The sequence below is a fragment of the Haemorhous mexicanus genome, chromosome 26 (assembly GCF_027477595.1).
Source record: "Haemorhous mexicanus isolate bHaeMex1 chromosome 26, bHaeMex1.pri, whole genome shotgun sequence".
Classification (NCBI taxonomy): Eukaryota; Metazoa; Chordata; class Aves; order Passeriformes; family Fringillidae; genus Haemorhous; species Haemorhous mexicanus.
The window spans coordinates 956,228-979,940 of record NC_082366.1 but is presented as its reverse complement, the minus strand read 5'-3'; the positions used below and the strand labels follow the sequence as shown (position 1 = coordinate 979,940).

Genomic DNA, 23,713 nt, shown 5'->3' with positions numbered 1-23,713 from the left:
CCCCCTTTTCATTTGCAGAAGCTTAACAAGAAACATCCTATGTCCTGAAAAGCCTTTTCCCTTTCAGCCTGAGGTTTCACAGGCTTTTTTCTTCCTCACAGAGGTATCAAAGGCCAAGAGTCTACACGGAGTCATGAGACACCTGCCAAGACACTCAGCCCTAACAAACTCCCATTTGCATCCCTAAACCTCAAACAAAGCTTTGCCCTCAGCGTTCAAACCTGCCCTAAACATCCTCTAAGGTGTTTCAGAGAACCCCACGAAGCTGGTTTGTAAATTTAAAAGCCTTTTAAACAGCTGAAGGAGGGGTTTCTAACAGGCACCTTCCCCTCTTCACACGGAGCTTTTCCCTGATCCTTGCTCAGGTCCTGCCCTGTGGAAGCCATCAGGAGAGCAGGGGGTGATGTGAGCTGGCAGCCAGTGCCACTGTCAGCATCTCCAGGCTAAAATGGTGCCACGTGGGCTTAGGAAACCAGGTCTAAGCTCAGTTAAGAGCTACTGGACATCCCCTCCTACTGGAGGCCCTTGAGGACCTGACCTCCTGCAGCTCTGGGGCATTTCTGCAAGTTGTATCCAAATAGGGATTGTTCTGTACTGGAAAGCCCTTGGGATTTCTCTTCTCTATAAGATTAAAGTTGACCTCTGCAAATACTATGAAATGAGTGATGGAAACCATGGTGGGCACAGAACCACTGGAGCAGAGGCAGAACAAGGGCTGCTTCCCCCACAGGTTCTTTACAGAAACCATCAGGAACGGTTCAGCAATTTGGGTGTCCCCCCAAAAATGCTATCCAAATAAACTTTATCTCCAAAGGCATCTGTGGTACTGCTGAGACAGATCCTGCCCAGAGCCAAGGAGGGAGTGGAAAAGTATCCCAAGAGAATTTTCTCAGATATCCCAGAGAAGATTTACCAAAGCTCCTTCGGGCTGTGGGTTTTCTACTCCCAAGCATATGACATCATAAATTCCTGAAAGTTTACATCCTAATGGAGCCATCATTCAGCTGGAGGTGTCTACTTTTGGGTTCTCTGGCCTTAAAGAGGTGGGAAGTGAGCTATAAATGCCGTGCTAATTGTGTGTTTAACCACTGCCTAATGGCTTCCCTCTCTGGGAGCTCATGGACACACTGAGCAAAATCTTTCCAGCTCCTTTGCTGCGGCCACTACATCATAAAGGCCACAGAGTTAAACCTCTTTTTACATCATCCAAAGTCTGGCTAATCCCAAAATAAACTTTCTCAACGTTCCAGAAACCGGTTTTTTTGGGGGCTTTTTTTTTGCCTTTTTTTTTTCCTCCGATCTCTACGTGGCAACTTCCCAAATTGTCCCTCCAGCCTGCTGCTGCAAAAAGGCAGGAAGTAAAGGGAAGTGATGATGACTCCACGGAGGTGCTGAAATACATGTTGTTTGGTTGCTTTGGAGGGTTGGTTATCTGAACATCCATCCCTTAGAATTTCTGCTGGGAAAATATCTTTTTTTTTTTTTTTTTTTTGTCTGTATTTTACAATAGACACAGCCCTGTTTCAGGAAGATTTGGTTTCCAGTGAAAGGGATAAACAATCCCACTCCACATTAAACAAATGTAGAGGCCCCTGCATCTCTCTTGCTGACTGTCCAAAGCTGCCAGGGGTTTGTTGATGCCTGTGCAGCTGGCTGGGGGCTGCAGATCCAAATCCTTGGCAGTGGGCTCCAGTTCCTTCCCTAGCCATGGATAACTATCTAACACCCAGAGTGCCCAAGGATGAAGCAGACTGCCTGAACTATCTTTCCTCCTCAGGAAAACATCCATTTATGTTCTGAAGACATCAAAGAAAGAAGGTTTAAGCTCTCTAGGGTTTAGGGGTCTGCCTGAAGAGAGGGAGATGGATCCTGTGCATGGAGCTGGGAACAATCCTCTTGGAGATGCATAGTGCTAAGGATGAAGGGAGCCCCAGCACCTCACCCAGGGGTCAGAAAGGGGGGTGTCCCCCAGGGAATGGTACCTAGAAGCTTCTTGCTGTCCAGTTTCTGCCTGTTCAGAGGGTTTGTGCCATAGAGCAGCGTGTGCGCTTCTGAGTGAACCGTCTGCAGCTCCTCCAGCGTCGCCTTCCTGCCACGGATGCACTGCAAGGGGAAGGAAAAAAATCACTGCTGAGTGCTTGGCTCTCTTTTCTGTCTCCTTAGCAAGCCATCAAGACAGACAGCAAAACACTAAAATGGGTCCTGAGGTGGGAAATTCAGGTTTTGGGTTAATCCCTTCCTCGCGACATTTATCTGCTCGACATGGAAAGTCATCCTCAGATCCAGTCAAGGTAAAGAAGGAAACTATGAGACAGGAGCTGGCAGGAGGTGGTGGGGGTGAAGGAAAGGTGACCAGAGAGACAAGGGAATGCATCCTTGAAATGGCAGGGCAGAGCCTGAAGCAAGCCAGCAGGGAATTAAGGCAGAAATTTACTATTTTTGGAAAAAAAGAAGAGTCTGGTGAGGCTGCAAGTCACCAATGGTCAGGAGGGAAACATAGTTGGAGAGCAGGTGAAGATCAACAAGAGCTCCCATTGTGAGAGCAACCAAAAGTACCAAGGTAAGCACAGAAATTAAGGAAAATAAATCTTCTTTAAGGAAATCAACAGGAAATTAAGGACAGTAATATTGCCTGGGATCTTAGAGTCACAAACTTGTACATTGGAGAGCATCTCTAACACCCATTGAGGAGGCCAGGCTATTAGCAGTGAGGCTCATTTGGTCCCAGATAATCCCAAAATTCGATTAAATGGGTATCCACAGACAGAGACAGGTTTGAAAGGGATAAAGGAGGGCAGGACAGGGAAATTTAGGCAATGGCAATGCTGCCACCACGTGGATGTCTTATCTGATGGCTGGGAACATTCCCAGCCCCATCCTGACAGTGCTGGAATATTTATGCTCTGGGATTCAGCCCTCCCAGGTGCTCAAAGAATTGATGAACACACACTTATACCCCCATTTATCACCACTGCTGTTAGCTGTAACTAATAACCACTCATTAATTTTTATTATTAACCTTCATTCTTTCTGTTTAATATCTACGCTTTTCTCTCCATTTGCTTGCTCTTAAAATATACCAAATAAATCTAATTTAACCTCTTGTGATGGAATGGTGCTCAGTGCCTTCCTCCTACCCCCACTCTTTTTACAGCATAGCTTGACCATTACTTATTAAAGAGCACAAAAAAAGTTATTAAAGCACAGAAAAGCTGTTGCTTTTGCTGGAATAATTGGGAGGGATAACAAATGAGAGGGTTACATCATATCTTGCTCTTTTCTTTGGCATAACAGCAATATAATAGTAATAATAATAACAATAATAAGAATGTTGTAATGATATTAATAACACTAATAAAAGCAGCCATGTGGCCTGTTCTGGTGTCCCTTACCTCACACTTGCCCCTCAGCCCCGTCTCCTGGAGCCTGGACCAGATGCTCTGGATCCTGCCTGCATGCTCAGGGTGGCTGTTGGTGTTTCCACAGGTGCACTGGTGCTTCAGCATCAAGGTGTCGTACACAAGGCCTGCAGCACAGGGGACAGAATTGCTCTTGGGTTGAAAAAACACCAAAAGTTGCCAGTTTGAGGGAGGAAAAAAAGGGTATTTTGCACTATGAAGTCATCAGTTCTAGGCCAGAACTGTGTGTTTGACCAGGAGCCAGAGAACTGAACCCCCAAAGCTGCACCCACCCCTTCCCATGGAAATCCTCCAGGGAAAGGAGAAGCAAAATCAGCACCAAGATGTGAAATGAAATGCCAGGGGGAAGGTGACACCTATGTGAGCACAGAGGTGCTGGCATTCCACTGGTAATCCAGTATTGAGCATCACCTGCAGAAAGTGAGGACTGTGTTTGTTATGGAGCCACAGGAAGATCATGTTTTCTGGCTCCAAAGTCATCCTATATGCGGTGGCCAAAATGACCTGGAAGTGCCCTGGAATTTTTAATGAACATATTCCCAACAGCAGTGAATGATGGTGTAAGCAAGGCATTTAGACAAAGCTGCTAGAAACAATCCCCAAAACCCCGATCTGGCATCCTACACTTGAAAGGGAGTTGGAGTGTTGGATGCAGTGATGGCCAAGAAAGCATGTTCCTGGGTCTTGCTGACAGGAATGCTAAGGAATGGGATCTGGGACTTTTCCCCTGGCTGCCAAAACGCCTCCAGGGCTTGGGATCAATCCTGAAGGACCAAGCCGTTCCTGGCTGTGTTTCACACGCAGCTCCTGCTGTTATTTGCTAATTACAGCTCGCACCATTATTTGCTAATTGCAGCCATTAGCGCCCACCTGGGCACCGGCACTGGGCAGGTTCCTCCGGTGGGGAAGGCAGCTTCTCTGGCAGTGCTGCAGTTACTGGGAGCAAAGGGAGTATCTTAGGGATTTTTGGCAACATTGCAGCTTTCCCAGCTTCTTCATCAGCCAGTCGGTTACCTATCACCTCCTCCTCCACCCTGCCTGGTGCCCCTCGGTGTGTATTATTGCTCACTTGTTTTGGGAAGTTCACCACCTCCAATAGGGCAGAGATTAAGCTCTCATGAGCTAAGGTCCTTCCCCTGCAGGTTAACAAACCTCTTTCCTCCCATCATTTCCCAAATGCACGGATCTCCCCATAGGCACACTTAGAATCAGTACAACCATTCCCTGTCTTGTCGCGGGGTAACTGCAGGGAGGTGTTCAGCCCAGCGAGGGGGGGGCTGGGGCAGCTCAATCCCCCTGCATTCCCAGGGATTTCCAGCATGACAGCAGCACAGGAGGGCTCTGAGAGTTGCCTGGGTACAGTTCTGGATGGGAACTTGGGATTCCATAGCCAACAGCAGGTCCTCCCCAGCGACAGAAGACATTTAATCATTTCTCTCGGGCAAAAGACATGAAGTCAAATGTTGAAATCCATCTTTCCTTCAGCCAGAAGCTCCAGAAAACAGAATAAAAGTGTATGGTTTGGGTTTTTCTCCCCCAGGTGTTTCTTGCAGGAAGTATCTGTATGAAAATTGGTCCAAGGGCTGGAGCCCCTCTGCTGGCAGAGCTGGGGGTGCTCATCTGGAGAGAAGAAGGCTCCAGGGAGAGCTGAGAGCCCCTTGCAGGGCCTGAAGGGGCTCCAGGAGAGCTGGAGAGGGACTGGGGACAAGGGATGGAGGGACAGGACACAGGGAATGGCTCCCACTGCCAGAGGGCAGGGATGGATGGGATATTGGGAAGGAATTGTTCCCTGGCAGGGTGGGCAGGCCCTGGCACAGGTGCCCAGAGCAGCTGTGGCTGCTCCTGGATCCCTGGCAGTGCCCAAGGCCAGGCTGGAACAGCCTGGGCTAGTGGAAGGTGTCCCTGCCCATGACAGTGATCTAAAACCAGATAACCTTTCAGGTCCTTTCCACCCCAATTTTCCATTATTTTCATGGAATGCAAAGGTCTAGATGAGAATTCAGAGCCCCTGAAGGCAGCAGTGGCAGGAGCCAGTCCCAGCCCTTGATGTCCAAGGATGTGCAGCCCAGATGAGAGCATCTGGCGCAATCCTGGGCAAGAACACCCACAGCTGGATCCCTGGGGATCCAGCTCCAGCACGGACACGCAGCACAACCGGGGAGCTCCAAGGGGCTCAAAGGGAACCCTGAGAGCAGCTGGAGCTGGGGCTGTGCTCCTGCATGTTCACAAGCCTGGCTGCAGCTGCAGTCCCACCTCCTGCCTGGGTGTGGGCATGCTGTGCCACTGGGAATCTTGGCTCCCCGCTCTGGCCCTGGCTCTTGCAGCTCTGCAGCCTCAGGGGAGGTGTCTGGCAGCTCCTCGCTCTGCTGTAGGTGAGTGCAGAGGGGAAAAACACCCCCCAAAAGCCAAACCAGGATGGCTTCCAGGGAGAGAACAGAGCCCTGGTAATTGCCTGCCCTCGGGTCAGCCCAAGTTCACCTGGAGGAGGTTGTGCTGCAAAGCTCTCTCAAGGTCTCTGGTGTTTGATTCACAGCATCAAACACCACCAGGAGCTGCTGGGCCAAGGCAAGCTCGGAATTCACCTGAGGAAAAGCTTTCACCCCAGTCTGAGTTTAACTGAGCTAGTGCAAGGTCTTAAACTAAAAGAAATTCCGACTGGATTCATGGAAGATATTCTTCCCTGTGAGGGTGGTGAGGCCCTGACTGTCCCACCCCTGGAAGTGTCCAAGGTCAGGCTGGACAGGGCTTGGAGCAGCCTGGGACACTGTGAGGTCCCTGCCCATGGAACTGGATCATCTTCAAGGTCCCTTCCAACCCAAACCGCTCAAGGAATCCACCCCACCCAAACCTGGTGTTCACAGGCCTTGCTTCATCAATGGTTCCTCCTTTCTCAGGGCTTCACTGATAACAGCAGTGTCAATCATTCATCATTTCTCTTTCCTAGAAACCAGCCCAGCTGAAAAGGGAGCTGTGTCCCCAGCCACAGCTCCTTCCTGTGGCTGGGGACACTCAGCTGCAGACACACACACACACTCACACACACTCACACAAAGGGAAGCTCGGCAATTTAAGCTCAAAATACAAAACTGCACTGGCTATTACAAGTTAATTGAAGTGGTGCTGGAAGCAAGACTCTTTTCAGACATAAGAACAATAATTTTTAAAGGTCAGCACTAAAGCAAAACCAACTGGCTTTTCTTGGCAGAACAAACATATGATCTGAGGTTCAGATAATTATATTGCTCTGCAAAGGAGAGAATAAATGCCTTCATCAGAAAGGAAAAACCCTTTAATGCAGAACATCAGAATAATTTGTGGACCCATTTTTGCAGGAGATCAGAGACTGGATAATTGGAGCTATGCAAATTAATGGCCTAACCTGAGGATCCTTATTCAAGTGCATAGAACAGGGCAGGCACGAGTATTCATTAAAGTCACAGGGGCTGCTGGAGCTAGAGAGGGCGAGTTCAAGGACCTGCTTTCTGGGAGGAAGGAAAATTAAAAGTCATGCTTCAGGACATCAAACTGATGGCTGGAAGGATCCAGGAAGGGCACGGGCCTCCCTTTGATGTGGAGTAATGGACATCATGTTGGAGAGCTGCAGCATGTGGCTCTTTGCCCCGCACCTTTGAAGTCTCAGGTGCTGGTCACTGAGAGAGACAGGAAAATAAAATATACATCAACCCCAGAACTTCCAGCTGTCTGCAGCTAACTCAGTCCAGGGAGAGCATCAGCTCTCTGTATTATTTCTGTATAATATACCACACATGAAAAGGAGGAACAATTCCTTTGTCTGTTGGACAATGGCTGCTCTCTCGAGGGCCGCGTTCCCATCCAGAGTGATCAGGGCTGGCTTCATTAGGGCCATGCAATGATGTTTGCTTCCTGCAGCCCTCTCACCAAACCATCACACCAATTCCAACCCTCACTCCTCTGCCTTAGGATCAGTCTCCAAAGCACTTATCAGCCAGATGGATTTTCCTCAGCAAAAAGAAGCCTGATGCACTTCAGCACTACTTGCTTTTGAAAAACACCCAAGACTTTAATTTCCTGCCTTCCACAGAATAGCTCAATCCTGGTGATTAAGCTTTAGCATCCACCTCCAGAAACACAATCTCCGACACGCCACCATGCACAACTCCAACAAAACATGAGGCAATTTAACTCACACATGCTCAGCAGCTGAAATGCCTTTCCTCCCCTTTCTCCTGCTTCCATGCCCATGGCAGTAGGCTTTTTTCCCCTGCTTCCCCAATGCAGACAGTGCAGGTTAATTAAACCAGACCTAGGACTAGTTTTAGGACTAGTGCAGAGGCCTTACCTTCATGCTTTGCACCTTAATTAGTGCCAGTGAATGCCAAATTTTATTGTGTTTTTCCTTCTCCATTCACCCAGCATAAATGCAGAGATTGAAGGAAAAAAAAAGTCAAGCCTTTGGAATCTTAATGTGGATAAATGTTGTGAAAATATATTTTACAGGTGAGCTACCTGAAGCATTCTGCACCTCATCTGTACTCTGTGCAGTGCTGGATAAAAGCAGTGTGACATTCCACCTCGCATTTTAAGCTACTTGTTTAGTTTTTCAAACTCTGCCTCTGAGGAAAATAAATCCTGATACCAGAATGGCATCTTTTCCAAGCAGCACAGCTCTCAAATCTGCACTCTTACTGCTGCCTGCAATTTTGAATGAAATTCAGAGGCACAGATCTGAGTCAAACACAGATCCTCTGCTAGGAAATGTTATTTATTTCTATGTTCAGAATCTTGCATGTGATTGATTGGGCAGCTTCAATACCGGCAGAGGAGAAGAAGGGAAGAAAGAGAAGGAATGAATAATCCCTTCAAGCAGGGCCAGGCTTCCTTGTTTTTAAAGCCCCAAGGTTTGGGGTTAAGTATATTAGAAGCTCAAGTTTCATCTGCTCTGACCCTGAGCCAGGGGACTTTTTCTTGCACCTCTGGCAAAAGCCAAAATGTTTTAATCTGGCCAGAACCGATTGTATTTGCAGTTTTGCTGAAATTCTGGGTTAAACCTTAACAACAAATAGGGACTTTAAAGGGCTGATTTGCAAACCTTGAGCCATTCTCTGGGTTTTTCCAGAACTGACAGCACATGCTTCCCACCCTGCCTGCAGCCAGGAGCTGAGGAACACTGAACGTGCCACTATTACTACACCACCAGGGCCTGAAAATAAACCCGATTCACAGCACTGAGCTGAGTGATGCAAGAAGTGTAGGTTAAAAATGGAATAAAAGCAGAAGTGAAAGGGAAATAACATCATGAGTCGCTCTTATTTGGGCGTTGTGGATTTCCCCCCCTTTCCTTTTCCTTTTCCCAGGGAACACATCACGTTGCAAACTGTTCATTCACAAAGTAAGAGCCTGACATTTGGGGAAGAAGGCGGACTTCGAAATCAGTCCCCATCAGCCAGCACAGGGCTTGAGGAGTTGCATGGAAAATCAATTTTCAGCTGTTGCTAAGGGCACTGAAGAAGCAGAAAGGATTTTGGAGTAGAAAAGTTGGCTGCCAGGATACAGGAAGAGCAATTAAGTTTTTTTGCTTTAAATCTTGGTGGGGAGATCACAGAATCCTAGGGTGGTTTGGGCTGGGAGGGACCTTAAAGCCCATCTTGTTCCACCCCCTGCCATGGGCACGGACATCTTCCACTAGCCCAGGCTGCTCCATCCTGGCTGTGAACACTTCCAAGGGGGAAGTAGGGGATCAACACCTACTTTGCACTTGTGCCTTCCACCAGACAAACACAGGACTGCACTCATCATTTTCCTTCACATGTAAGCAAACACCCTTTGGTCTCTTTGTCTCCCCAAGACAAGTGGAAATCACCAGCTCACCTGCAGGCACAGCCTCCGGTGTGACAGGAGGAGGGGAGGCTGGCAGGGAGCCTGGAGTAGATCACTGATAGCTCGAGATTATGGAGGGACTGGAGAAGGTGGAGGAAACAGAGCCAGCAATGCATCTGGCACTCTGTCCTTCAGGAGCACTGGCTCTCCCTGCCTTGCCTCTAAATCAGCCTGGGACTCGCTCTGTGTGCCTGCAGACACAGCTCCAGGGCTGTGCTGCTGCTGTGTGCACAGGGTGTTTTTGCTCAGAGGAAGGGACAAGCAGGACAAGAGGGATGACTCAGTGAGCTCCTTGAGGAAGGCAGGATGTTATGGAGTACCCAAATGGGGATGAATGCAGAGCCCACGCTTACGGATTTGCAGGGACGGGAAATAAAATCACAGAATCATCCCCATGGAATGGTTTGGCTTTTGGAAGAGACCCTAAAGTTCACCTCATGGGTGGGCAGGGACGCCTTCCAATATCCCAGGGGGCTCCAAGCCCTGTCCAACCTGGCCTTGGACACTTCCAGGGATGGGGCTGCCACAGCTGTTCTGGGCAACCTTACCACCCTCACAGGGAAGGATTTCCTTCCCATACCCCATCTACCACTACTCCCACCCTAAAGCCATGCCCTCTCTTCTGTGCCATCACAGAACAGCTCAGAGTAAAACAAACCAGTGAGCAGAGCCCCCCCCAGCCCAGAGCCCCCAAAAAGCTCACCTGTTGTGAACCTTGGCTTAGTGGGTGGCTCCTGCACGGACATGGGGAAGGTGGCTGAGGCAGGGGAGGACTGTGCCCGGGACAGGGGCCGGTGTCCCCCAAAGGACACAGGCATGCCGGCCGCCTCCAGCGACGCCTGGTAGTTCCTCAGCTGGTGAATCCGCTGCTGCTCCAGGAGCAGGGCTTGCTGTGGGTAAGAGAAGCAGACAGTTGCTGAAAGGGCCTTCCCAAAAGGGTTTCTGAAGGCTCTCAGGCTTGGACTCCTTTCCCTCGCGTGCAGCAAAGGAAGATGTGACATTTCTGGGGCCGAGTCAGACAGGCACAGCACACGGAGCCCCAGCCTGCACACTGACAGGGTCACTGCCAGGGGCAGCTCCATCCTCCCCCACAGCTCCTTCATCTTCCTCCCCCTGGGCTCCCACCCCACTGCTCTGGACATTTAACAGTCAAACAGTTCAGGCCAGGGAATAAGTCCCACTCAATTGGATCCTAGGCTGAGCTGGTTCTCTCTGCAGCCACATCATCAGCTGGACAGGCTCCTGGTCAGAAGGGATGGCTGCTCCATCCCATCCCCTCTATTAACTCCCTCCTGCTCTGAGGCAAAACACTTGCAAAGGAGATACTATTTTAAAGACTTCTGAGGTGTGACCATGGATGCAGGATTACAGTGGAGAGGCTACACCTTCAGAGGAATGGTATCACTGATAATGGTCCATCATCACCAACTCAGAATTAGAAAATCCCAGGATGGTTTGGGCCTTAAAACTCATCTCTGCCATGGGCAGGGACTCCTTCCCCGATCCCAGGTTGCTCCAAGCCCCATCCAACCTGGCCTGGGACACTTGCAAGGGTGAGGTGGCCACAGCTTTCCTGGGCAAATGTAGCTCCTGAGCAACATCCCACTGTGCTCCCTTGTTATTGGATTTATCACCTGCAATCCACAAGCCTTGGGTGTTTTCCATCAAAAGTGAGCCTGCCTGGAGGCTCCAGGATCTCTAATTCTGAAGCTGGAACACCCTCCACTTGTCCCCTGTTCCCTTACGTACAGTCTTTCTCTGGAGAAATTAGTTTTAAATCATTAAACCAAAATACAGTCTCCTGCTGGTGGCTAGTACTCAGAAATGTTAGGATACACTTTATCTTCCCAAAGAAACAGCCCAGGAAGTGTTTCAGTGGCTCAGTAAACACAGTGACTGCGTTTTGTGTGGGTGATCCACACTCTGCTTCCCGGGGTTTGCCAGCTGGCAGGTGACTCCAGGGAAGGAATCAGCTGATTTCACACGGGGTTCCTGTAACCAGCCAACCCTCGGGAGCTGTTTCCCCTCAGAGCAGCACGAGGTGACTTCCAAGCCCAAACCCACGTCTCACAACCAGCCAAGCGCCAGACCTGGCGGAAGAGCAGCTCCTGCTCCGCCTGCCTCTGCCCGGCCTCCAGCTCCTGCTGCGGCTCTGCCTCCTCCTCGTCGCTCTCGATGGGCTCCTGCTTGACCTGCACCACGCTGCCCAGCGCCGGGGGCTCCTTGTGGCCCGCGGCCCGCTCGCCGTAGGGCTCCTCCAGCAGCGCCTGGTGCTCCCGCAGCTCCTCCTCTGTCTCCTCGGGGTGGCTCTCGTGCTGCCGCGCCGGCTCCGCGGGTTTGGAGATGATCTGCAAGAACCCCAAACTCATCAGAGCCGCCTCCCACGGTGGGGAACGCTCGCTCTGCTCTCCGGGCTGGCGGGAAGGAGCAGCTCTGAGTTATTATGTCTCACAAGCCAAAACAATGTGGGGAAAGGTCAGGGTAACCCTGGCGTCGAGGGCTCCGAAACCCCTTGTCCCGAGTGATGACACCCCTTATTTTCCACTTCATCCTCTCTCTGAAGGAATAAGAGCCTCTTGTTCCTGCACGCCTCCAGATGCTCCTCCATTCACAAACCCGCAGAGCGGCCATCGAGATGTTTGGCAATTAAATTCTGAAAGAATAGGGGGGACACAAACCCTCCAACAGGGCTTTTGCTGCCTGTTTGCTCAACATCACCTCGAATCACTCCCTGAATTTTTTCTGTGAGGCTGAAATAATGATTACTTGAAAATCTGTACTCTTATGGAGCTGGTTAAGAGGAAACTCAGGACATGCAGCTGAGAGCAAACCTCAAGAGCGGCATTGTTCCAAGCTGACCTTCCTAAGCAGACACAGTAAACGTCTCAGAGAGGAGCTCCTAAACCTAAAGGAACAATTGAATTTTCACTGTAATTCACTCAGGCTTTTTGCAAGTTCTTTGGCAAGATAAAATTCACAGTTCTCCGTCTCAGACTGCTTATGATTTTTATTTGGGATATAAAAAAACCCCAAATGTGACCTGGTTTTAACTCCAGAGTAGGAAAACCAATCCATTTCCTCCCTTTCAAAGAGCTCAGGCTGCCCCTGTTTCACAGGCTTATAAAGAAACTGCTGCACTTTGAAAGTTGTCAGGGCAAGGTTTAATGAGGATTAGGTCATCGGTATGGTAAGTGATATTGATTTTAAATCTAATAAAGCTAAATCAAAACATGGTTATTGAACACATGCAGGACGAGGGACTATTTGTCAGTAACTTGCTCTTTGAAGAACAGTGGCTCCAATCTGGAAGTAAGCCTTTTTTCCCCCCAAAAGCAGGAAAGAAGGCTTTGCCATATAACCTAAGAAAGGCAGAGGGGCAGGAATGGAGTTGAATCTGGCAAGAGACATGAAGAAAGAAAAAAGGAAGGCTAAGGAGATCCTGGTGCCACTGCTGAGTGAGGGAAGGCACCTGGTGGCACGTGAGATAGAATTAATGCCATATTTAAGACAATCCTTCAGGAATCCCAGGACTCTGACACCAGAGGAAAAGTCTCAAGGAAAACTTCCCTTGGTGAAGGGAAAAAAAGACCTGGACATCCTTAAGTCCATGGGACTCTCACAGGTTGCACTCACAGGTGATGGGACAGGAAGCCATAGGCACAAACTAAAACCCATAAAATTCTTTCTGAACACAATAAAACATTTTTTTTTCCTGTGAGGTTGGTCAAACACTTGAACAGGTTCTTCATAGAGGTTCTGGAATCTCCATCCCTGGAGATCCTAGGGCAACCTGCTAGAGGGGGGACATTGCCCTCAGCGACCTCAGGAGGTCCCTGCAAAGATTCAGGGATCAAAACTCCTCAAGGATTTTTGTGAAGTTCCCTTGTCTCCCCCAGTTTAATTCCTTATAACACACACTGAATAACCAAACCACATTAAGCTAAAAGTTCTTCTACCAATTTTCTTTAAGTCCTCTTAGGCTTGATGAATATTATCTGTTTTAAAGATAATTAAATTATCATAAACCATCTGCTGCTTGGCTTTTTTTCTCCCTGCTTGGATGGAAGGTCTCAAGCTTTTGAACTTCATGCCTTTTGAACTTCTGAACTGCACGAGGTAATTGCTGGGAAAAATAACTTACAGTGCCACTGTCATACCTAATGGGAATGAGAGGCAGTGTAGTTCCCTGGAAGTTTTAAATTATTCCTACTCCTTAAAAATGTAAGAATTAAATGACAGCCACGGTGAAGGCTGAGAAGACCAAGAGGTCGATGGCAAGGACATTTCAGACATTCTGTCTGCAAAAGGAATCTCCTGGTCTGCCACTAGCTCCAGTTGTTGCAACCCCACCCTCAAATGAAGATTTTGCAGAGAAGACACTTTCTTACCAACAAATTCCACATAAAACACTCAGTATCTGCATGCCAGGCCCGTCCAAACACCCTAAAAATCTCCCATTTGTGCAGTTTTACGAGCACGTGCTCATGCCATTTAAAATCTGAGGGAATAAAAGTGTGAGGGGCCGGCTGGAATGGTAGCAATGAAAATGCTTGTAAATATATCTGAAATAGTAAGCACAAAGCACCATAAATAACCTCTCCATCCCTTAATTAGCTGTCTGGCTTCCTCTGCCACGAGGTTACTCCTCTGTTTTCATACCCAGTGGCCTCTGGCTGTCACAAGCTGCCACCATAAACCTCTGGTAAAGGCACTGCCTCTCCAGCCTCAGGCAGACAACAACTTCACTCCAGAATAAATTACAGCTCTCTAGTCACAAGCATTTTTAAAAGGCTCCATGCAGCTGGCAAGATTTCTCCTCCACAGCTTTGAAATACAAAGAACAGAAATTAAAAAAAAAATAAATAAACAAACAACAAAACCAACCAACCAAACAAAAAAACCCCACCAAAACACAACAACAACAACAACAACAACAAATAAAAAAGAAAAAAAATAAAAAAACCCAACAAAATAAAGAGTAAAAAAAAATCACAAAGCAAAGTCAGGTCATAAATATACAGGGGAAACCAAAAAGTTCATCATTTTTCTGTGGAACATTTCATGAGGGGAAAAAAAGCTGCATTTTTCCCTAGTGACATTTCAGCTAGCATTGGTTTTGTCCAGTAGATGTGATAAATAGAACCACAGACTCATTAAGGATGGAGAAGCCCTCCAAGACCAACAAATCCCACCCCTGAGCATCGCCATGCCCATCACTCCAGACCATCTTCTCCAGGACACCTTTCTCCACAGTGGCAAATTCCTGGGACACTGAAGACCTTGAAGGTCCTACCAACAGGTTAGAGACATCTATTTACACATCAGAGATCAATGAGGAGTCCCCAGCAGAAAAACCATGGAATTCCAGAATGGTTTGGTCTGGATGAGACCCTGATCCCCACCCTTGGGTGGCACCAAGGGTCAGAAAGTCAGAGGAAGAGAGGAGCCAGGAAGCAAAGGAGGATGTCAGCTCAGTCCTGACCATGCCAGGATGTGCAGAAGCCAGCAGAACCCTCCCTTTCCTCCCTCTGGAGGTGAAGGACGAACTCAAGGAAGAAAGAAAACAACTCCTGGACAGCTGGAGACACAGCTTTGATGAAAATGAGTAAGAAAACAGGAAAGAAGGCTGAACTCATTCGACTCGACATGGCTCTTGCCATGCTCCCTCTGGGTTCTGATTTTTAACTTTTATGAACTAAGGAGAAACAAGAGATGATAAGGGATGATGGGGAGAGGCTGACTTGGGCACCAGAGCACCTGGCAGAGCCTTCTGCAGCAGCCAAAGCCTACAGAAATCTCTTGAGCTGTTTTTTCCCCCCCTGCAGTGATGCGACAGCAGGGGAAAAACAACTGCCTGAGGCAGCCTCAGTCCTACAGCTGGAAGGACCAGGAGACTGTGGAGCTTTTGTGCTTGGAGGAGAGGGAACAACCCACCTGCAAGGCTGGATGGGGCGTGGAGCAAAACTTCTGATAATACAAATCACAGAATCCTTAAGGTTCGAGAAGCCCTCTCACACAATCAAGTCCAGCTGTTCGCCCAGCACTGCCAAACCCACCCCAAACCCTGTCCCCAAGTGCCACATCCACAGGTTGTCTGAACACTTCCAGGGATGGTGACTCCCCCACTGCCTGGGCAGCCTGTGCCAGTGCCTGAGCACCCTTCCAATGCAGAAATTTGTTCTGATCTTTTCCAACCTAAACCTCCCCTGGCACTTCCCTGTCGAACATTAAACATGAAAAAAGGTGGGAAACAGAAGCACAGGGTAATGGTGGAATATCAGCTCAATGAGAATCACAGAATGGTTTGGGTTAGAAGGGATCTTAAAGTTCATCCCATTCCATCCCTGCCAGGGGCAGGGACACCTTCCACTCTCCCAGGTTGCTCCAAGCCCTGTCCAGCCTGGCCTGGGACACTTCCAGGGATCCAGGGGCAGCCACAGCTACTTGGATGATTATTCTTAATATTTTCATGCAAAACAACACATTTTTCCTTAGTTGTCTTCCTGGAAACAGCAGGACTTGCTTTGGCTGCAGTCCCCTCAAAAATTTCATCTGCTGCAGACACCTAACAGGGAACGTTTAGGGCCAAAATCTCAACATTTGGAAAATCACATGGAATTAAGAAAAGTCTGATTTATGAGTACATAAATATATAAAATACTTCAGGAGTATTATTTACAGGAAATCCACAAATAAAAAAATTACCAGGCAGTGCTAGCGGTCCTGTTAATAATTAAATAATCTTTTATTTTATTTTTAGTCCTGCCCTTAACTCTCCTACACACATGAGGGTCCTAAAATATCCCCAATCTGGGAGAAGTCTTTTCCCATGTCAGCACTTGGATGCTGTCCCATGGGATAAATCCACCAGACACACGCAGCACTAGCACTGAAGTGATTTTAACTCATGACTCCTATAAATCAAACACAGGGAAATCAGTTTAATTAAACCCTCTCTGCCTGATTTTGCTGTGGAGAGAGATGGACAAAGCTGGAAGTCAGAGTACTCCAGTGGCTCTCCAGCTCCTGGGAGGTCCAGAAGAAAGTCTGAATGAGCTCAGTGGATACGTCACATCCAAGGCTTTGGAAAAGCTTTAAAATCCTTCACGCAAAAAATCCCTCCAGCTGACAACTTCCCTGAACAAAGAACCTCAACTCACTGCCCCACACCCCATGGCCCTGGTCCCAGGGAGTGTTTGGAGGGGGAGGAAATGGGATCCCTGTGGAGCAGCAGCTCCCCAGGGCCCCGTGTGCGGGGCTGAGCCGGGGCCAGGGCTGGCACCCGTGGTGGCAGCGCTCCAGGAGGACAGCATTGACGTCAGTGACTTGTGTAACCATCCTCCCTCAGCCCAGCCCATGAACAAGGGTTTGGGGTGGTATGTGTGTGGTGGAGGGGGTTGTGGCTTCTCTCACTCTTTGATCCAGCCCTTGGCAGCTGTGTTTTCTCACAGGACTGGAACGGTGGAAATATTTGGAGGAACCTGTGCTGTAAACGGAACAGCAGCGATCTGAACGAGCTTGCCACAGGCTTGTCCTGAGCCCTAGAGCTGCTGCTGGAATTACTGCTGTCCTAAGGAAAGCTTCCACTGGAACTCCTTGGGAGGAGTGTTTAGAAATCCTCAAACCAGAACTAATCCCAGAATAGTTTGGGGGGGATCTTAGAGATGATGCAGTTCTACACCCTGCCATGGCAGGGACACCTTCCACTGTCCCAGGCTGCTCCAAGCCCCAGTGTCCAGCCTGGCCTTGGGCACTGCCAGGGATCCAGGGGCAGCCACAGCTGCTCTGGGTACCTGTGCCAGGAGCTGCCCACCCTCACAGGGAACAGTTCCTGCCCAATATCCCATCCATCCCTGCATCCTGTCCCTCCATACCTTGTCCCCAGTCTCTCTCCAGCTCTCCTGGAGCCCCTTTAGGCACTGGAAGGGCTCTGAGCTCTCCCTGGAGCCTTCACTTCTCCAGGTGAATGCCCTTAAGTCTCTCAGACTTTCAGCAAATGTTTCAGGGTATCTGAGTAACTTCTCTCACAAATATATCCTGGTGTTGTCACGCCTGAGAGAGGTCCAAGCATGAGAGGCCCAGAGGGACGTTGGAGGTAGAGCCCACAAACACACCTGCACTAGAGACCCCGAAATTGCACTCTTGAGGCTTCTGTGCAAGAAAAAAGGCATTTTTCAAGGAAAGCTCTGTGCCTACCTTGTTGATGTGCAGCTGCTGCTGCTGGAACTGCTGTTTGTGTTTCTCCAGGAACTGCTGGTGCTGCTGCTGGATCACCAGCTGCTGGAGAGCCTGGGCGTTCTGGGGCAGGGGAGCAGACTGGGTGCGCCCGAGCGGGCGGTGCTGCCGCAGCTTGTGTATCGAGGGGGAGACCCTGTCTCCACCCACCAGGGGCTGTGCGTGCAGGGGCAGTCCTGAAAGATACCAGTCTGAAGATAATATGGAGGAAAAAACAGCAGAGGAGAAACAAAAGGAAGAAGAAAGGAAGGGAGAAAACGGCTGTTGAGTAACGCTGACGGTGACAGTGATACCATGTCAAACCCAGCCACCTCGCCATCTACAGCTGGAGCTGCCTTGAGAGAGAGCAGATAAATTAATCACCACTGCACTGAGCAATGCTTTGCTTGGTTTGAGTTCTGTATCTGCTTGGTGACTCAGAGACCCTCTGGAAACATCTAATTTCTTGAAACCAGCAACACCTTACTGACCTTTCTGTTGCTACATGAGACCACAGTGGTCTGGAGTTTAAACCTCACAGCTCACCTTGATTTAGGGACTGATCTCAGGTTCAATTCAAGCTGCACGAACCAGCTGCCTCCCTAGCATGGCTAGGGCTGCAGTCACTTTTGGGCAAGACGCCCTCTGCTCTCCTCAGGCTTTGGTTTAGGAGAGGGAGAAGCAGCCCAGAAGTCTGCGGCCAGCTGTTTACTGAGGATTATAAACACCTTGGCATTTGTGTCCCAGGATGTGACCTCCTTCCCCACCAATTCACAAAACTGCCCTAGTGGAAGGAGCTGACTCCTGGGAAAGCCTCTTTTCTCAGTAGACTTTGAGAGTTTCTCCCACTCTCTGCTTTTTCTGAAAGGGATCATGTGAAAGGGTATTTGATTTTATAAATGCATGTTCCTGCAGATGTCGGTGAGCATACACACAGGTCTGCGTATGAATACACGGATCATTGGGAAAGATGTGTTCCTTTTCCCTGAGAGCACAGCTCCTCCACCCAAGAGTTCAAATCAGGCAGCAGAGCTTGCAGAGGATATTTTGGAAGACTACCTTCCTCCAAGGCAATGGCCAAGGTGCTCCTGGGAAAGCTTTACAGGAGACACCATGTTCACAGAATCCTGGAACAGCTGGGCTTGGGAGGGACCTTAAAACCCATGTCATTCCACCCCCTTAAATGGGCAGGGACATCTTCCACTATCCCAGGCTGCTCCAAGCCCTGAGTATATTCTATCAGGAACAAGGAACATCAGGACATGTACCACAACATGGAGGATACTACCCTGAGTAACCATTCCCAAAAGGAATGGCACAGCTAAGGAATTCTAGTCCAGCTTCCCAAAGTGTCCGTGTCTACCTTCCAGCCCAGAGAGAGCCATCATGGCTCATTCTGCAGCTGTCAGTGGACTATCTCCAGAGCTCAAGGCTCTCCAGCAGAATCCTAATAAACTCCACTTTATTTCCAAGGAGTTTCCAAATATTAGCTGCAGCTTGGCAGCCGGTGCACTCAAGGCTTTGGGGAGCACGTGTGAGCTCGCTGCCTCTCAGCTGCTGCCTCTGGAACGAGTGTTTGTCCTTGTTTCCCTGTGCTGACTCTTTCTCCTGAGTGCTGGGCTGTAACACGTTGTACTCGCTCAGGAAGCCCCGCACAGAGCAGGTGGAGCAGAAGGAATTGGCTTGGAAGCAAACACAGTATGCTGGAAACGGAGGGAAGCAAACACCACACCTCTCTGCAGCAGCCTCCCCATATCTATGTGCTCCCAAGCTTATCCCAACCCCGTGGATGTTCCTGGGGTTTGGATGTACAACCAGCCATGAGCTGCAATGCTGCAAGGGCTGACACCTCCCAAGAACTTCCAACAGAAATGGAAGGAAGGGAAGGAAAACCAACACATCAGTAACTAAGGCAGAACATCCTTTGTCCCAGCACCACACACAGGAAACCAAGAATGCATCCCAGTGGGAATTATTGCTTTGAATCCAGCTTATTTATAGCTACGGGCCTTCCCACAGGTAGTTTCATTCTGAAAATGCAGCACCGGGAGTGACTCACAGCAATTAACATCCTGCAAAGGGAACGCACACAAACAAATACAATCTGCTGGCAGGCAGCTGCTTGTGCCACGGTTTTGCTATTTATATTAATGATGGAAAGGAAGTGTTTTAACCTGTGATTTTCTAAGTGCGTGCCTTTCGTGTTTTCATGGAATAGAAACCATCCATGGAAAACAGAAGTCGTTAAGAGGCAATGGTTTTACCCTCACTTTGACCTGAACTGGTCAGAAATCTAAAGAGATTTCTCAACTTTTACCAACCAACCTCTGCTGTCCTGATGGAATAACAGTATTTATTGTCATCTCACCAAAATGAGGTGGGAGATCCGATTTTGGAAAAATCACCACTAATCAATGAATCAACAAACCAAGGTTTTATATTCCACCTGCAGGGTGTACAGCTGATGCAGGACCTAGAGGCTGCCTTGACAACAACCCAACAGGTCCTTGCTGGTTTCCTCTCTTTTCCAGGTGCCCGAGTGCTGCCCCTGCAGCGCTCACCTGTGACCAGGGGCGTTTGTGCAGTTGGCTGTTCCAGTAGGACCATGTGCTGCAGGAGAGGGTTGTGTGCAGTTCCCCCATCCCTCTCCAACGTTGTAGTGCTCAGGTAGGGAGTGAGGTGAGTGCCAGGGAATAAGGAGATCCGCTGCTGTAAGGCTGGGATTGCGAGCCTCTCTGCATCCTGCTGCGCTTGTCCCGCCTGCAAACACACAGCCACCGGGGGTTAGGAGACATCCCAGGAGCTGATCCCAGCCCTGCTGCCAGCCCAGAGGCTGATCCCAGCCCTGCTGTCATCCCAGAGGCTGATCCCAGCCCTGCTGCCATCCCAGAGGCTGATCCCAGCCCCAATGACATCCCAGAGGCTGATCCCAGCCCCAATGACATCCCAGAGGCTGATCCCAGCCCCAATGACATCCCAGAGGCTGATCCCAGCCCTGCTGCCAGCCCAGAGGCTGATCCCAGCCCTGCTGCCAGCCCAGAGGCTGATCCCAGCCCTGCTGCCAGCCCAGAGGCTGATCCCAGCCCCAATGACATCCCAGAGGCTGATCCCAGCCCTGCTGCCAGCCCAGAGGCTGATCCCAGCCCTCCCAGCCCCTGCTGCCAGCCCCACTCACGCTGGAGGGGCCGGTGGCAGGCAGTCCCAGCGTGATGTTGGGCAGGGAGGGTGAGGTGTAGAGCGGCAGCTGCGTCACGGAGCCCTCGCGGTTCACGAGCCTGTGAGCCAGGCTGGTCTGAAAGGAGAGTGAGAGCCTGGTGAGAGCCCATCCCCAGGACACAGCAGTCACCAGGACAGGGCAGCAGGAGGGGACACAGAATCTCCAGAATTGCACAGACACCCCAACAATCCCAGCCTGGGCATCCCTAGGAGCAGTGTCCATCCATTTCTGGAGCTCTGGCAGCTTGGGGCTCTGCCCATTCCCTGGGGAGCCTGGCAGTGCCCAGCACCCTCTGGGGGAAGAATCTTTCCTGATCTCCAACCTAAACCTCCCCTGGAACAACTACGTGCTACTCCCTTGGTACTTGCCCTTCTCAAGCATTTGCCTTTTTAAAGGTAAAACCAATTATCTTAAAAAAAAAAAAAAAAAAAGCTTTACAATCGGTGTTTTTCTCTTTAGCAAATAACAGACAATTTATGTTATTTACCAGCGAGTGTTAGCATAAATCAGACTTCAAAATCTCATCCAAAAGCCTCAAGGTTGCATTTATGGAGCTATTTCCTGATTTTCAGGGTGAAATGCAAGATTTGCTCAGTTATCTTATAGGCATTTGAAGCAAGAACACTTCAGCAAAAATACCTTTAATTTCCAAACAAGACTGATTTGAAATACGCACTACAGAAGCCATTATAAAAATTACAATAAAGTGCCTGATTTTCCTGTTGGGAAACCAGGGCTCTGATCACCCTGAGGTCTCTGCAGGTGATTTTCCAACGTAAATAGAATTTAGACTTCAAGAAGACTTCTGCAGAAGCCTGTTAAACTCAGGTGCTGCTATGAAAAAGCGGATTTTGTTTAACTCAGAATTTTATTATGGAGCAATCTGTACCTAAGTCATGGCTGTCCCATCCCTGGAATTGTTTAAGGCCAGGCTGTTCCACCCCCTGCAATGGGCAGGGACACCTTCCACTATCTCAGGGTGCTCCAAGCCCAAAATACAGCCTGACCATGGACACTTCCAGGGATGAGGCAGCCACAGCTTCTCTGGGCAGCCTGTGCCTTATTTTTAACAGACTCATTGTAAAAAAACTTCATTTTTCTCTCTAATCTAAAGTGACTCTCCATGTGATTATTTGTACCCACACACTTCTCTTTCCAAGTGATTTTTGAACACTCCTGGCAATTTTGCTTAATTTAAATTACATAATGTCAGTGTGCCATTGAAAATAAGATACTTATTGTCAGCAGAGGAATGAAATATTTTACTGATATCATAAATGAAACAAAACTACATCCATTTTCCCTTTGAACAATCAATACTCTGGAGTTGTGCCTCAAAGCCTCTCCTGGGGATTTGATATAGAAAACAGAGGAGAGAAGAACACAGCAGCTTGATGCTCTGAGCATATGGGATTTGGCAGCATTATCACCACTTTAAACACACAGCTCCCATCTCTGGGCTGAATTGCACACAGCCATTTCTGAATGCACAGTCTGCAGCTGTGCTCCAGGAGTCTTTACAGCCTTGTACCAACTGCAATGGCAGTGAATGTTGTGTGCCATTCAGAGAGGGAAAAACCATTAAAAACAGTATTTCAAACCAGAAAATGTCTGCTTTAAAGGAGGCAGGGCTGCATTCTTTCCCCACTGAAGGCACTCAAATAATGAACTTGGGCACCATCTTCCAACACACCTGGTTCAAGGGCTGATGCAGCAAACTAAGAAGCAGTGAGATATACTTCTCATTTAAAATGAAACATGAAGCTAAGAACAAAACACAACATTATCTTTTCAGAAACACTCAAATATTTCCAAACATTTAATGGTGGGAGCATGGGAAGTCCTGGTCCATTGGTATGAAAGGAATCTCCACCACCTGAGCTCCCAGGTCATACAACTCCTACTGAAGAAGATTTTAAAGACACCAAACCCCACTTATCCTTTTTCCCAAATACAGGCCATGCATCAGCTGGGATCACATGACATGAATGCTGAAATAAAATGCAGAGTTATTTTTCTTTGGGAACGGGAAAGGTTTGGGCAGGACAGGGTTTTTTTCCCAAATCAGTTGTACTGCTCACGCCTCAGCCTAAGTCACAAAAATTACAACTGCACTATAAGCAGTTGATGGAAAGACTTTTTCCTGTGGTCAGTGTCCATTTGATTAGGTGTTGGTGGTCTAGTCCCAGATGATCAGCTCTAATTACTAAATTGAAGAATCAAATGGATGAGGAGGATGCTCCAGCTTCACATTTACCTGCAGGAGCTCACTCTGACCTCGTGGAATGGTTTGGGCTTAATGGAATGGAAGGGGCCTTAAAGACCACCTGATTCCAATCCCCTGCAGGGACTTTTGGGAAGCTGCCTGCTCTGTTTATGTAATAAAAAAATTGTCAAACCCACTAGTTTTCTATCAGCAGCAACTGGGAATTTGCAGTTGGCTAAGGACAGACAAGACTGACAGCTCCTGGATCAGCAAAACCAAAACTCAGTGCTCATCCTCCTGGGGCAAGTGAAGCCCCCACATCCCACCATCTTAATTTTCACACTAATTACCTAAATCTGTGAGGTTTGCTATGGACTAGAGTGGCTGGAATGTCTGCTGCACCATTTGGCAGGGCAGAGGGTGGGGAAGGAGGCATGTTCCCCATATTAAATACTGTTACACTACATTAGAAATAAAAATAAAGTGCAAATCTGTACAAAACTAGAAAGCAATAAGGACTGACATTTCCACCATCAGAAGGCCTTTTCAATTCTAAAGGAATATTTGTGGAGAACAAGCCCCAGCCTGTTTTTGGAGCCCTGGCGTTAAGACAGACTCTATTCATGGGGAGAACAGCTAATGGGAAGCTGGATGAAAAGAAATGCACCAGTAACATCAGACAACCACACTGGTTTTCTAGAGGCACAGTTTATAGTGGGAGCCAGCTCACATGGCCCAGACCCCTTGGAAAAGTTTGGCTCCCAGATTCCTGAACACAGGAGCTGCTGTGCTCAATCC

General features: G+C 48.7%; 1 protein-coding gene across 6 annotated transcripts in view; it reads right to left on the bottom strand.

Moving 5' to 3' along the window:
* The window catches only part of HDAC4 (histone deacetylase 4), a 179,583-nt gene that overhangs the window by 29,612 nt on the left and 126,258 nt on the right, over nt 1-23,713 (bottom strand). For 5 of the 6 annotated variants that reach the window (XM_059868354.1, XM_059868356.1, XM_059868358.1 and 2 more), the window contains exons 10-16: nt 20,668-20,784; nt 20,054-20,252; nt 17,475-17,704; nt 11,369-11,626; nt 9,982-10,168; nt 3,393-3,526; nt 1,983-2,103 (exon numbers count right to left, since the gene is read on the bottom strand). In XM_059868354.1, coding sequence (XP_059724337.1) covers nt 1,983-2,103; nt 3,393-3,526; nt 9,982-10,168; nt 11,369-11,626; nt 17,475-17,704; nt 20,054-20,252; nt 20,668-20,784 — 1,246 coding nt within the window. The remainder of the gene's footprint in view (nt 1-1,982; nt 2,104-3,392; nt 3,527-9,981; nt 10,169-11,368; nt 11,627-17,474; nt 17,705-20,053; nt 20,253-20,667; nt 20,785-23,713) is intronic. The other variant, XM_059868357.1, reaches the window with a different exon arrangement.